The 15,060-nt window shown below is 40.5% G+C and overlaps 1 protein-coding gene across 1 annotated transcript in view; it reads right to left on the reverse strand.

The window, feature by feature from the left end:
* GAP43 (growth associated protein 43) overlaps positions 1 to 5,174 on the reverse strand; it is a 92,847-nt gene extending 87,673 nt beyond the window's left edge. The window contains exon 1 of the mRNA XM_004278508.3: positions 4,996 to 5,174. Within this exon, the coding sequence (XP_004278556.1) occupies positions 4,996 to 5,025 (30 nt within the window). The 5' untranslated portion in view covers positions 5,026 to 5,174. The remainder of the gene's footprint in view (positions 1 to 4,995) is intronic.
* Between the last annotated feature and the right edge of the window lie 9,886 nt (positions 5,175 to 15,060).

Genomic DNA, 15,060 nt, shown 5'->3' on the forward strand with positions numbered 1-15,060 from the left:
AGTTTGACTTTGTTCATAAGGAACATAGGTGTCTCTGAAATCTATGGATCAGAACTCGGATGAGAGATCCAGTCTACAGATTTGGAAATCACACAGGTGGTTACAAACTCTGGAGGTGGATGAGATCACCTAGAATTAGAATGTTGAATAAGAAGAGAAAGGCATCAAGATAAATAACCAGGAGATAATTGATATTTGGGGAGGGAGAGAGTGAAAGAAGCCAGCAAAGAAGAATGGAGAAGGACCTATCTGAGATGGAGAAGAAAGAGGGAACTATGATGGGGCCAAAGGAGGAGACAGTTTCAGGAAGAGGAATGGGCAACAATACAAAATACCAAAGACATGTCAAATGAGATGTGAACTAAAGAGTCACTGGATATGGTGTATTTCTCAGAATATGTTTCAACGGAATTCTGGGAACAGAAGCCTTATTAAAGTAAATGGTATAGTGAATGGGGAGTGATGAAGAGGAGGAATCAACGACGAGCAGAAGGAACTACTCTCTAACAGGAAAAGGAAGCGTAGTAGGCACTTGACAATCCTGAAGGACTGGCAGTTTCTAAGCCAAGACTCATGTTGCAAACCTCAGAGAGAAAATTTTCTTACATTTGTATTGACCTTTGTTTTCATATCAGTTTTGTTTGGTCCCTACAAAAACCTTTAAGGTAAGCATGCTGGGTTTTTTGTTTGTTCGTTTTCTTTTTTTTTTTTTTTTTAAGTCTCCATACTATAGGGAAATTGAAGCCCTAGATTATGTGATTCAGGCAAGGATCACAGAATCAGTAAGTGGTATAAACTAAGGACTCTCAGTACAGTGCTCTTCCCAGTACCACAGAGAATGTTCTGAAGATTAACCAGGGGCAACCAGACCACACTTCAGAAATTCAGAAGGGAGAATTCCTGCCCACAGTCACTTCTTTGATTGACAACAGACATGATTGGTTGCCTAAATGCCTCCATGACAGCTAATAGGGAAGTGATTAGGTAAATGCTGTATCTTCTCTTTTGATGACCTGAGTATGTGCATCCTTTGAAATGCCCCTTTAATATTAGAGGAAGATTTCAGACTTGTCTTACTTTATCAATATGAGCAAGGGAAACATTTGGTTAATATATACACCTACCATTGCCTCAAAGACACTCCCCCCCTTTTCCTTGTGGAGCCAGGTAAAACTGAAGTATGTAGATTCATCAGTCCCAGTTTCACTATGATGGAGGCGAAGGAGACCCTAAGCTACTCTTCCTCTCAGTGAACAGGAGTGCTGCCCTTTAGCATAAAGCATGAATGGTTTTCTGTAGTTCTGCCAGCTCAGCAAGAGAGAAAGTTAACCCTATATTTTCTTATCCCAATTGCCTCAGCATGGGTGGGAAAGGAAGGGAGCAGAGTTACAGGCTGTCAGCATGAGAGAGCAGGGATCATTGTGTATGCACCTTGGCATGGGTTAGAAGGCATTATAGAGTCACCAGATATTAATGCATTTCTAGATTCACCATTAATTCTCTAAGATTCTCTGCGAGTCTAGATAATTTGGCAGAAAAAAAATGCCCTTTAAATGATTTCTTCTTCTGTTTAAATTTGGAAATGTGTGATAGAAATCACCATTTAAAAAAGAAAAAAAAGAACAGTTTCAATTAGAGTAAGTACGATGCTTCCATTTAATTAATTCACTTAGTCCCTGGGTGACACTGGGTGTGGCTCGGTGAGATTAAGGAGGAATCCAGTTTATCACTAGGAGGAATCTGCACCAAGCAGCAAGGCAGCATCCTTCCACACCTTTCCAACACTGCAAGGGAAAAGCGCAGCCAGGTTGGAATTCTGAACCACAGATCCCGCTAAGATGAGAATTATTTGTTGTATGTGGAAAAATGCAGATGTTGATGGGGGTTGAAGGCTTGAGGGCTAGAAGGGCTTCTTGCTTGCGCTGGTGTCTTTTTACTTCGATTACAAATTAAAGTCTTTATTTTTAAACAAAAGAAACACCTCGCAGTTTTCTTGCTTTGTGGACACAGATCTTGCAAGTTTTTCATCATCTGTAAAATGCATGGTAATTAAGCTATTTAAAGTTAGCCTCAAGACATTTGAAAAATGAGAAGCCAATAAAATGTCAGGGATTCTTTTATCTTATTCCTCCTTTGACCACTCCTTTACCATCTTCTCCTCTCCACCCCACTCTCATTCTCTTCTTTCTGCTATAATAATCTATAGTGGTAATTAGTGGCTAATAAAGATCATTTATGCTTTCTTCTCAGCCATTCGCAATGTATTACAACTTGGAAATCCAGGACGGCTTCTTTATGCAGCTCAAGTGGAAGAGGAAGGAAGTGCAATCCCTCCAGCCCCCTCCCACGTTTCTGCTGGATTTCATGGGTGTGGCAGAGTTTAGACCTTTGCAGGTTTTTGCCCTGGTTTTATTCCCTATTAAGGGCTAGGGTTATGAATAGATGGCAGAAAAAAGATAAACACAGTCGGATTCTGCCATGAATGATATAGGATCATTTCACCCACAAGCACAAAACCTGTGTGAGATCTAAGTACTCAGGCTATAGAAATGCCAGTCAGTGTAGTGTGAGCCCACGCCCTGAATACACCATTTCCTTTAGTCTGACTTAATGGCATCCTAAATACTGACTTATGTGAATGATACACAGCAGTGGTCAGTAGGGGACATGACCATTTCACACAGAAGTACACATGTATAAAATTTATGGCAAAATAGGATTATTTCTATACCTTTCAATTTTCTGTCTTGAATATGAATTATGCAAAAACACATGCCGGCATATGGAAACCACACAGGGTACACACATGACTGTTGTACGTAAAGTATGTGGATACTGTACACATTTACATGTGAATTTCTACAACTCCCTAAACACACAATTTCGGCTTCATCACTTTGCACATATCCTAGTGAATACTTGGGGCTGTCAGTAAGAGGACCCAAGTGAAGGCAGCTGTCCCCTTTTGGGGAAGGGAATTTCTTTAGCCTCAATTCCCTTTCGAAAAATCATGCTTGGTTTCCTTTGTCAGAGGGGGCATGTGTATACATGTATATGTATACATAGGGTGGCAAAAAGTTGTAAACCAGCATATTTTTTTCTTCCCCCAAATTAAAGCTTTTTTAATGAATAGCATTGTCTTCCTTAGGGCTCCACCTTCCTAAATTTTATTTCTGCAGCTCACCAGGTGGGCAACCTCAGAACATTTCCTTGACAGTGTGCTTAACCCAGCCACCTGTATCTACTGCATTTATGCATTAGAATGAAGGAAGGCAAGGAGAGGAAATGTCCTGGTTTGAAAAATGAGCCAGCGGAAGCATCAATCTCCGGAATCATACAGCAGTTTAGGGAAGTACCACATGTAAGACTCTCATGCTCTTCCCCAAACACCCTTACACAAACCACTCACAAAACCCCAGGTGCCTGATACTTTATCTATCTATCATCTATCTATCTATTTATTTTTGCCCTGCCTCACCACCCTCTCCACCCTCTCCACTCACTGCTCTGAGATTCCGCTTCTGTCTCCCTTCCCCTTCCTCTTCCTTCTTCATCCTCACTACCCCGCCCCCTGCCCTCCACCCCCAGCCCCGCTTCCAGGGCGCTGGCTAAATGTGCAAAGCTGGCAGCCTGTTCCTTCTCCACTTCTCCCTCCACCCCCTTCGAATTCAGCGAGTGTATTACAAATTGCCCCCTATGCAATACCTGCACAGGAATAATGCCCAAATCCTATCTCTTGCACCCCACCCTGAAGGCAATCAACGTGCAAAGGTCTTTTTTGACCAAGACCGCCTCGCCTCGCAGGGAGACGCACACACACGTACAAGCACACACTCACCCAAATCTCACACCCATTTTTCTCCTTAACCTTCGCCAATATCACTCAAACGTGTTCCGGTCAATGTTTGAAAGCTCCCTTTGCAGAATGCCGCGGCACTGTCGGTTGCTGCGGAATACCGTACTAGTCATTCTTCCCCACCCTCACCCCAATCAAGTTTCTAAAACGTCTTTCAAGAAATAAGTGAGCAATTTGAAATGGAAGAAAAACCTGAGCAGTGGGGGAGGGGGAGGGGACTCTGATTCTTGCTTATCTTGTTTGTGTCCTTCTTCCTGATGAAAATGAGTCACCATGCTTATTATCCGGAATGTTAGTCCGTCTTTGGTCACTACAATTCCAGGTAGGATGCAAAGGAAGGGCAGAAGAGACCTGATTTCCAACAGGTAATACTCGGCTCGTCTTTCCCATCCCATCGGAGCTCGAATCTCCTAGGGGCGTGGTCCACCCTCTCCTCGGACCAGCTGGTGCACAATCGGCTGCTGGTCTTGGGAAGGGGATTTTCCCCTTCTACTCGGCCAGTTTCTCTCCCCCCCCCCCAGCCCCAGTTATCTCTAGATTCTCTTTAAAAAAAAAAAAACTCCCAAATTACAGTTTCATTCATTCATTGAAAAATAAATTAATTAATTAAACCTTCACATGTGTTTCCATTAATACCTGCACCCATGTGAAGCTCATGCATGTAGGAAATAAGGCTTCTTCCGCAGCACATGTGAAAAAATTGTACGATAGAACAAGCAATACTCATAACTGAATATTATTCTTTCAACCCTGCTTTTTGCAAATAATATAAAGGATTGCCTCCCCATCTTGTAGGTAGAGCTCACATCTTCTCCTCCACACCCATTTCCATATCCACATCCGCAAAACCAGAGACCTAAAACGCTGAACATTTACTAATAGCCAAAAAAATCTTTTTTTTTTTCTAGCCAAACAGGCGTATTTTTTCTAACCTCATCCTAATTAGTAGCAGCATTCCAAAAGCAGACTGTGAAAGAATAGAATAAAAGCTGGGATGCAAGCATCAGTTACCATATGCTAAGGAAACGCAAGCACCATGGCCAGAGCAGAAGCTGTTCAAATATTTTTTCTACCTTTACAGGGAAATATTGCACTCTGGTAATTTCACAACAGCAAGAAGTAAAAATCTTTAGGTCTACCTGTTTGGTTCTTCTCATACAGCACAGCATGGTCGTATCGTCCCTCGCCTTCTTCCTGCCTTCTCTCCTTTCCTCCTCTCTTTCTTATTCCCCCCCTCTCCACCTCTTTTCTGCTCGCTTGCTCACTCGCTCTCTCGCGCTAGCGCACTCTCTCTCCCTCCCTCTCCCTCCCTCCCCCTCTCTCTCTCTCTCTCTCTCTCACTCTCTCTCTCTCTCTCTCTCTCTCTCTCTCTCTCTCTCTCCCTCTCTCTCCCCCTCACACACACCAGGGCAGTTAGCAGCAACTGTAAGGTCCACAGCTATTGCTCACCGCACATGCTCTCTCTCTCTCCTCTTCCCTCTCTTCCTCTTTTCTCTTCTCTCCACCCACTCGCTGCCTATCCCTCTTTTTCCTCCCTGTCTCTCGATCTCTTTCTCAGAATTGTTCACTAGCTTTCAATGACTAATCACTTCCCCCGGCCCCACCCCCATTCTAGACAGTCACCCCCTTCCAGTCCCCTGCCAGCCTCATGAATATTTAAACATCTCCAATCTGGACCCAATTACCCACCGACTTTCCCACTGCATTGAGAGGGTGATGGGGTAGCTGCAGAGAAGGATATTCCAGACCGTTCAGGAGAGTATATGGAATATGTTTTAGAGAAGAGGGGCTTGAGGAATGCTTCTATTTCTTTACTAACTCTTTTCTCTTCCCAATATCATAAAAGCAAAGAACGGCTATTCTGAATGAGTAGTCAGACCTATACAGTATGTTATATCTGCTATTTAGATTTTATGCACAGTTAATAATTGTGAGGGTTAAGCTCTCTCAAAAAATGAAATAACATGTGAATATCATATCCTGTATGTACACTGTACTCAGTACTCATATAACTTAAAATAAATACATATGTATAAAACTTAGATATGCACAAACATGTCTTCATATATGCTCCAAAATACTTGGAAAATCCACACGAATATACTGCATTTTAAACATTCTAAGCACCTGGGTGCAGAAATAATAACTAATGTTTAGGAATTAGCATCCATATCTAAAATCACATGGTAGTTGTTTTCTTAATGCACATATACCCGTTGGAAAATTGGAGTTTCTTCTAATTTTACTGAAAAAGCTGAGCACATTTGAACAATAAATCTGTGTAATATGAATGGTGCCAGTTGACTGAAATAAAAACGTACAGTGTGAGAGCTCCGAGTTTCAGTTTTACTTGGGGACTTACTGGGAACTATAGCCTGGAGACATCCTCGCAGATAGCTCCGAGGAACTGCTTCAAAGAGGTAAGGGGGAGGTCTGCACATATGTGATTTTGGAGAAGGGGGTGAGTGCAACCAGCACTTACCCCCTTTGTAGAAGATTACTGCTAGTCACAAGCAGCAAATATCTTGGTTAATGGTTTTAGTGCTTTTCTAGGTATGGGAAGATGCAAGAATCCAAGTTCTTTAAAAATTTCTCCTGAAAATATCTATCTGAAGGCCTGTCCTGCCAGTTTGCCCAGAGCACAGTGTGCCTTTTTCCTGTTTTCCACCCTGAACTCCTTTCAGGGTGTATTAAAGTTCAGCGACTGCAGTGGCTAAGGATGTAATCCTCACAGAGCTGGATGGCTAGTGACATTTCTTTAGTTGGCATGCCCAACATGATATCTTACAGTTTGGGCAAGAAGAATAAAGTAAATTCACCTGTTATGAGAAGAAAAAATATATCATGAAGCCTATTTCTTCAATTCTTTCTATGGTTCTTCATGATTTGGGTACAGGAAAATGTGACTTTAAAAAAAGTGTACATAACATAATTTTTAGATTTATAGTACTGTGTGATCTTGGGAATGTTACTGAATCTCTCTGCCCTAGTTTTCTAATCTGTAAAATAGGGATAATAATATCAACCTTGCCAACATGTTGTGAGGACCAAACGATATAATGTATGCAAAGCACAATGAAATCATTCTCAGTACATAGTAGCTTTACCTCAGATACGGTACTTATCTGAAATTTTGGTGGTATTTTCAAGTAAATATCTCAAAGAACTTTTCAAACCCTTTCTTGTTGTTCATTAGTGATGACAAGCATCCCCAATTAAATAGCACATATTCTTTCTAGTCCGTCCCAGATATGAGCCTGTTTAATACCTGTCAACCAGACTGCTTATTATCATACTTATTATCAAGGTCACTGAGCTTAATAGGTGCTCTATACATTTTGACAAAATTCAAGGTACATCTACCTCAGAATGGACTCTCAGACAGATACCCAGGGGGTAATGTGTTTTAAATTATCCCCTGAGGTCTTCCTAAGCATGAACTGCTTCAGATCCAGCCTTACTCTGTCTTTTACTCCTTTCGGCTTGCTTCTTAGTTTTCATATTTAATGATAAAAAGAAGAATTAACTTCTGAGTTTAATTTTTTTTTTTTTTTTTTTTTTTGTGGTACGCGGGCCTCTCACTGCTGTGGCCTCTCCCGTTGCGGAGCACAGGCTCCGGACGCGCAGGCTCAGCGGCCATGGCTCACAGGCCCAGCCGCTCCGCCGCCTGTGGGATCCTCCCGGACTGGGGCACGAACCCATGTCCCCTGCATCGGCAGGCGGACTCTCAACCACTGCGCCACCAGGGAATTCCTAAGTTTAATATTTTTTTAATGTTGTAATGAGCCCAATCTGAGCCAAGCTTTCAAAAACAGCCGTCTATGTACTTAAGCGATAGAAGAGGGCAAAGAATGGGTAAGAAATAGCTTCCTCAGAGCCATTCCTGCTGTGGACTAGGATCCTCCTACCTAGCCTGCTGGGGGCTGGAGAGGGATAAAGGGAGGAAGCAGAGGGGATGAGAACTGGAAGCAAGAGAGAAAAAAATTGCTTATTTGGGTATTTAAACAGATTCATAGATAAGGTCACTTCATCAACTCTGTGGCCTAACTTAAGGAACATAGCTGGCTATGGAAAGGGGCCAACTCCTTTCCCTTTCAATGCACTCCCCTCAGCCCCCATTTATATCTTCTTTATCCCTTTATTTGTTGGGAGGAAACTTGGAAACAATGTGGCATAATTAAATCAGAGTCTAGAGCTCAAAACCAGGCATAGGCCTGGAACTTTGTGACTTAACATGTTAAACCACCCCTGTTAACATCAGTTTCCTCAGCAGTTTACATATATTATTTCACCTAATATTCAAAGTGAGATAGGTGCAATCATTATTTTCATTTTGATGGGAATACAAAAGCTAAGTAAATTAAGTACTTAGACTGGGACACACAGCTAATAAGAGGTAAAGTCACAACCCCAAACCCTGTTAACTACTAAAATACATTGACACTCAACAGGCTTCTACACCTCATTACTTCAGTCCTTAAGAGTTTAGACTCTGCAGTGGAAGTTTTCATATTGAAACGAAATCAGCATTCTGAAAGGTCCACCTATTAGGCCCAGCCCTTACCCTCAAGAGCCACGAAGAATACGCTGATACCTGCATCCAATAGCGAGCCCTTTGTATATATATTTCTGACCAAACATTAGCTACTTCAACCACCCTCAGGTGCCTCAGTGTCTAGAGTCCTCACAATTTTGGATGCTTCCCTCTGGACATGCTGCATTCTGTCAATGAGCCTCTAAAAACTGCTTCCCAGAAGGGAGATCAAGATTCCAAATTTAATTTGAATAATATGGAATAAATTCTAACATATTATTTTTCCTCTGAGCACGGAAGGTTATAGGATGGCAAAAGCATGAGGAAGGAAAAAAGCACACACTGATATGATCTTGGCAAAAAATATATATATAAAATAAAAATAAATTAAATAACCAGTATTGCCCTGATCCCCACCAACTAACTCTTCAATGGACTCAGTAATCTGTATACCCTTATAACTAATCCCAGAAAATGCCTAAATTTAGACCCTTAAAGAATTTTAAATTAATGATTAATTCATGAGAACATCAGGTAACTTCCTGACTATAGGTTAGGTAATAACATCATTCTAGAAGAAGGTGAACAGAGGTGAAGGCCAAGTCCCAGTTCCATTCTCAGAGCTCTTTGAATTTCATACTAAAGCAATGCTGCTTTTCATAACAAACTCAGAAGTTGCTAGGCTTTACAAATGGTTCTGTCACATAACCTGCCATTTTATGACTGGAACTTGAGAAAAGAGTGTCATCCAATCAGGTAGAGAATATGTTCATCTTTTCTCTCCCCCTTACAGGAATTTATTTTTTAACTCTTAGTCTTAGCCTTTCACCTGCTGTATTAGCATGGCATGGCTGCCATAACAAAATACCACAGACTAGGTGGCTTAAACAACAGAAATTTATTTGATCACAGTTCTGGAGGCTGGAAGACCAAGATCAAAGTGTTAGCAGCGTTGGTTTCCCCTGAGGGCCATAAGGGAAGGGTCTGTTTCAGGTCTCCTGTCCTTGGCTTGCAGATGGCTGCCCTCTCACTGCCTCTTCCCCTGGTGGTCCCTCTGTACACTTGCACCCCTGGTGTCTCTCTGTATCCAAATTTCCTCTTATTAAAGGACATCAGGCCAACTGGATTAGAGCTTACCCATATGAACTTATTTAACCTTACTTACCTCTTTAATGGCCCTGGCTCCAAATACAGTCACGTTCTGAGGTACTGGAGGTTAGGGCTTCAACATATGACTTTTGAGGAGACAATTCAGCCCATAACACCTGTGTTCTCTACCAGTACTTTCTGACTTCATTCACTTATCCAACATTTTCTATGTTGCAAAAACATCTCAAGGACATACACACATGTGAAAAGTAAAACAAGTGCCTTTTGAACAAAACAGAATTCAATGTCAAATGCATGTTTTAAGAATTCAGAATAGGAGAGAAATCACTGTGGACTTGGGTACGTCTTTCATTTCATAATTAGGAGTTGAACAAGTAGAGAGGACACAGTGAATTTCAGAAAAGGATAAAGGATTATGTCAGAAAAGACAAAATGGACAAATAACCATCACATGATCACAGGACTGTCAATATGCAGAGGAAGGGGAGTTGTAAAGGAGAGTAGTAAGAGAGAACCTTAGAAGGATTGGCTACACCCAGACTAAGAAGGACCCAAGAACCAGGCGAAAGGAGTGTATTAGTGTCCTAGGGCTGCCATAACAAATTTCCACAAACTCAGGTGCTTAAAATACTAGAAATTTATTCTCTCACCTTTTTTAGTTCTGAGTTTAAAGTATTGGTTGGATTAGTTCCTTCTGGAAGCTCTGAGGGAGAATCCATTCCATACCTTTATCTCTAGTTTCTGGTGATGGTGGGCAATCCTTGCTACTCCTCAGTTTGAAGATGCATCACTCCAATCTCTGCCTCCATCTTCACATGGTCTTCCTTTCTTCTTATAAGAACACCTGTCATCGACTCTAGGGTCCACTCTAAATCCAGGAGGATCTCATCTTCCTTAAACTAATCACATCTTCAAAGACCCTTTTTCCATGCCAGGTCACATTCATATCCTGGGGGTTAGGACTTGGATACAGCTTTTTGAGGAACACAAGTCAACTAGCTGCAGGGGATTAGACATAAGGCTTGTGAGTAGGAACACTGTAGAGCATGCCTATGGTGACGTTGTATAGTACAGAATGGAGAGAGAGAAACAGTGGGGCTCAGTGAGAGGAGCATGGAGCTGTTCTAATGCCCAGAGCAGGAAGAGATGGTGGAAGAGAAAGTGAACTGTCACTTGTTGAGTGCCTAGTATGTTTCAGGTATCACATATTTTATGCTTTACATATTCTGTCTCATTTATCAATACCTCACAGAAGAATATCAAGAGGGAATAGAAAAATGGAAGAACCAAAAGTGGCTTGGAGATTGAACTTGGGCAGCCTGGAGAATGAGAATACAAAGCTCAGATGTGAGAAGGTCCAGAAAGGGACCTGGTATTGTAAGGGAGGTGATGAGTCAGTTTTGAAAGTGTTCATTTTATGGAAGCATTAAAAAGTTCAAGTGCAACACAGGATCAGATTGTAAGAAAGAAGACTCAGAAGTTGTCTGAGCCTGCCAAAGTCTTCCAGGCAGACAGGCTACATCTGGTTCCAAGGAAAGGTGAGCGTCTATGATGTGATGTCATCATATTAATTAGGCTGATAGCATTTCAGTATGGCCTCATCGCCAGAATTCATCCTGTTTCCTGCAGGCAGACAAGAGTCCAAAGCCAAGACCTGGATCATTTTTAGGACCCTCTAAATCTTCGTCTGTCTTTCCAGACTTGCTGCCAATCCTCTCAGAGTTTCTCCTTCCAGCAGACTCTGGAGGCCATCTGAATCTCTGAGTAGCCAGTATCCCAGAATGAGGATATCTTAGGAAGGGAAGCATGTGCCGGCGGCAGAGGAAGAGAAGATGAAAGACATGTAGCCTATAAGCTAAGACTCAATAGCCACACAGCGACTAAGTTTGAGATTGCCTGCATGAACAAATTGAACTCAGTGGCTTACTGAGTGTATTAAGCAGCTGAGGTGAAAAATTCCATCAAATTATACAAACCTCTGCCACCGACACATCATAAGAGGCTGAAATTAGAGCACTTCATCTAATTTGATCATTAAAGGAGCCACAGAACTTTTCACACACCTCTATTCTATTCCCTTCAAACTATTCACTTCCCTCCTCCCTGGAATGTACATTTGTGCATGGCAAGCACCATTTCTTAATTTGTTTAAAAAAATTGTTCTGGTGTTTCCTCCAGGGGCATATATGGGTTTTATGGGACCTAAAGCTTATATGATTTGGGGAAGCCTTCTTTAAGAGAAAGAATACAAGTTAAATATGAAAGGGAATATTTATTTGAAATAAGAAATCATAAGTGATATATTTCAAAGATTGATGTATACCACATCACAAAAGTCAGAAAAATAAATATATTTTTAAAGAATTGATACATCTCTATAATTCTTTTTTTTTTGACTGCATGTTCTTTGTTCATCTCTTTGTATGACAATGACTTTGTATATAATATTCTAAAGGAGAATGGAAAGGATAATCTAGTTTAACACAGTTGATTGGATTTGTTTTTATTATTGATAGCTGGAGGATTAAAACATGAGATTTGGGACTTCCCTGGCAGTCCAGTGCTTAAGACTTCGCCTTCCAATGCAGGGGGCGCAGGTTCAATCCTTGGTCAAGGAGCTAAGATCCCACATGCCTCGCAGCCAAAAAACCAAAAACATAAAGCAGAAGTAGTACTGTAACAAATTCAATAAAGACTTTAAAAATGGTCCACATCAAAAAAAAAATCTTTAAAAAAAAAAGTGAGACTTCACATACAGATTTATTTTCAGTGTAGGGCACTAGCAGTAATACAAAACCACAGGAATTCTGTGAAATTCTATTTCAAATAATTGCTATGGAAAGAAATAAATATGTACTATACATTTATAATTGAATTATGTGCCATTATCAAATTTATTCCTGACAGAAAAGAACTTCGGTTTTGGTCAGACTCTGGTAAGAACTTAATCTCCCACTTAAAAATGAGCATAGCTGATGATTGGAAGATTGTCCCACAGACTAGCTTCTGACCTCATATATTTCCAACCTTCTTTCTCATTTTTACCACATGACTGAGGTGCCACATGATATAGGCCAGGTGCTGTTTATATTATAATTCAGCCTCTGGTTCTGCCCTTCAGGTTGCCATGTCTGGTGAGTTGGCACATGGTATTCCTTGGGGCCATGGATGGCTAGCATTAACTTAACTCTACACGAATAAGTATAAAATATATAAATATATCCCATTAAACCCAATAGAAATGTAACACCAATGCAACCTTATCTTACCTGGTTCCCAAAATTGCCCACAGCCATTCAACACAACCTGATATGAGGGGAAGTGTTGCAGAGGGAGAATTTGAGTGGAAAGAGGTAGTAGTCTTAATGGATTGCCATTAAAATATCTTGCTATTTCAAATTATATAGAAACACACAAACATGTAGCACGTGGCCCATGCAAGTGAGGAAACCTGGAGGAATTAGCATCTTGGTAAATTTGCTTCTGGTTTCCAGTATTGAGTATAGTAGAGCCATTGAGTCTTGAATACATAATTGTTAAAGAAGAGTAGGAGGGTGGGAGAGAAGGAGAGAAGAAGGGAAAAAGGGAGGGAGGAAGGTTGTTAGAACTAAACATTGATTCTCAGGATCCCCAATGGTTTTAATCTGCAGTTATTATTTTCTACACAGACGTGGTTATGTTTCTCATCATTTCCACTCATATCGTGATTTTGTCCCATTCTAATTTCCTTCTGGAACGTACAGGGTTGGAGAAATGACAAAATGCAGCTTCCTGGTGGTCTCCAAACATGAAGCTCCCCATTTGGGTTCCATTAAATGTAAACTGCTATCATGTGGGGAATTAGGCAAGTGTCCTTCTCCAAAGACAATATCCCTAATCTAATCATGTTTTATGTTCTCCCATGTCTTATGATACCTCTTTTACTATGATACTTTACTACCTCCTTCTAAAATGCACTGTTTTCTATAGACCAGGGCAGTGTTGGGAGGTTTTGTATACTATACATTTTTAGTTGGATAGTAAAAGAAATTTCAGATATATAGCTTCGTATTACTTTATTTACTCATCTTGGCTTGAAACCTTGACAGGTTTTAATTAAACATTATTGATTTCAATTCTCAAAGAGGGCATAATTCAATCCTTTGTGTTATTTTTCCCCCTTTTCCTTTTCTTCAGTCCATCATCATTCTATCAAACCTAGAACTGAGTGTTTTTGCTTAACAAACTTGGTCATTCTTTGTCTAAAATCCAAGTCTACTTTTCTTTACATTAAACTTATTCACAGTGAAGCCATCCAAAACACACCTACAGTGTCTAATGTACTCTGTCCACAGAATTTTCTTGAATATTCTCTGTCCTAAAGGTTCTGGAATATATATTCCCAATAATCCTCATCTGATCTTCCTTTAAATCCCTCCTAGTACCTGCAAGATCCTCCCAAACTTTTTACTGATTATTTAGTTTTCTACTTCCAAGTTCTTTATTTCTTCCTTCAGTTCAAAATCCCAAACTTCTCTAAAATTCAACAAAAAAATTCCATCATTTAGTCTTCTCAAGATTCTTTGTTGATTAAAATCTCTCTGAATTTCCCAGACAAGATTAGCATGTAATAATTCTCCCAGGTTATCCACAAGTGCACTATACCCTAGATCACACCATGGTCTCTCTAATCCACGTATAAATGTTTAACACTAGAAGGTAATATTATATTATTTCATGTTTTTTAATCCAATTCTTTAGATTATACAGCATTGAAAGATTGGAATTATAGAAATTGGAGCTCAAAAATGTTATCTTATCTATCTCCGTGATACTAACTAATCAAAGTTTTATTTGCTTTTTTTTAATTGAAGAAATCTCTGTAAGGTTTTGTCATCCTCATTCCTAACATCTGATGTATTAGGAGTCTCTTTCCCTCACATTAGCAGATTGTCATCTTCTGCACCTTCATCAGAGTAGATGTGTTTAATGGTCTGATGGACAACGAGGATATATGCTCCCTCTTAATAAGTCTCCAAATAATTAGCTTCACAGAAGTCGGGCCCTGCACACCTTCAGTCATTTGCATTGCCTGTCCCTGAACTTCAAAGATCCCATGAGGTTGGATGACACCTGTAATATCATCTCGCCCAAGCTCTCCATTTGCTGTTTCCAAATGTTAAAACATCCTGTGCTTGAAAGAAAGCATGTTACTTCCAAAGCTTTTCATTTTTAACTTTTGACAACTGTTGGGACGGTCTTTCCTATAGAAACTGATATTTGTCTCCCTCTAAGGGCCCCCTGATAGTCCTGTTTGCATTCCCTGGGGACACCACAAATATCTCTTTCACATATTATTCCAGCAAATGTTGAAAAACCATTCATCCAACCTCCCTGATTCTTCTGCACACTATGGTTATGCTCTTACCTCCTCAACTCACTACAATTTATTTATATTCCTTAAAATGTAGCATCCCTAACTGGTAATTATGCTTGAGGTGAGAAAGGAATAAATCACTGCCGTAATTTTAGACGTTAAGTACCAATTAATACATCACAGGACTGTAAGAGCTCTGTGTGT

This window comes from Orcinus orca, chromosome 5 (genome assembly GCF_937001465.1).
Source record: "Orcinus orca chromosome 5, mOrcOrc1.1, whole genome shotgun sequence".
Classification (NCBI taxonomy): Eukaryota; Metazoa; Chordata; class Mammalia; order Artiodactyla; family Delphinidae; genus Orcinus; species Orcinus orca.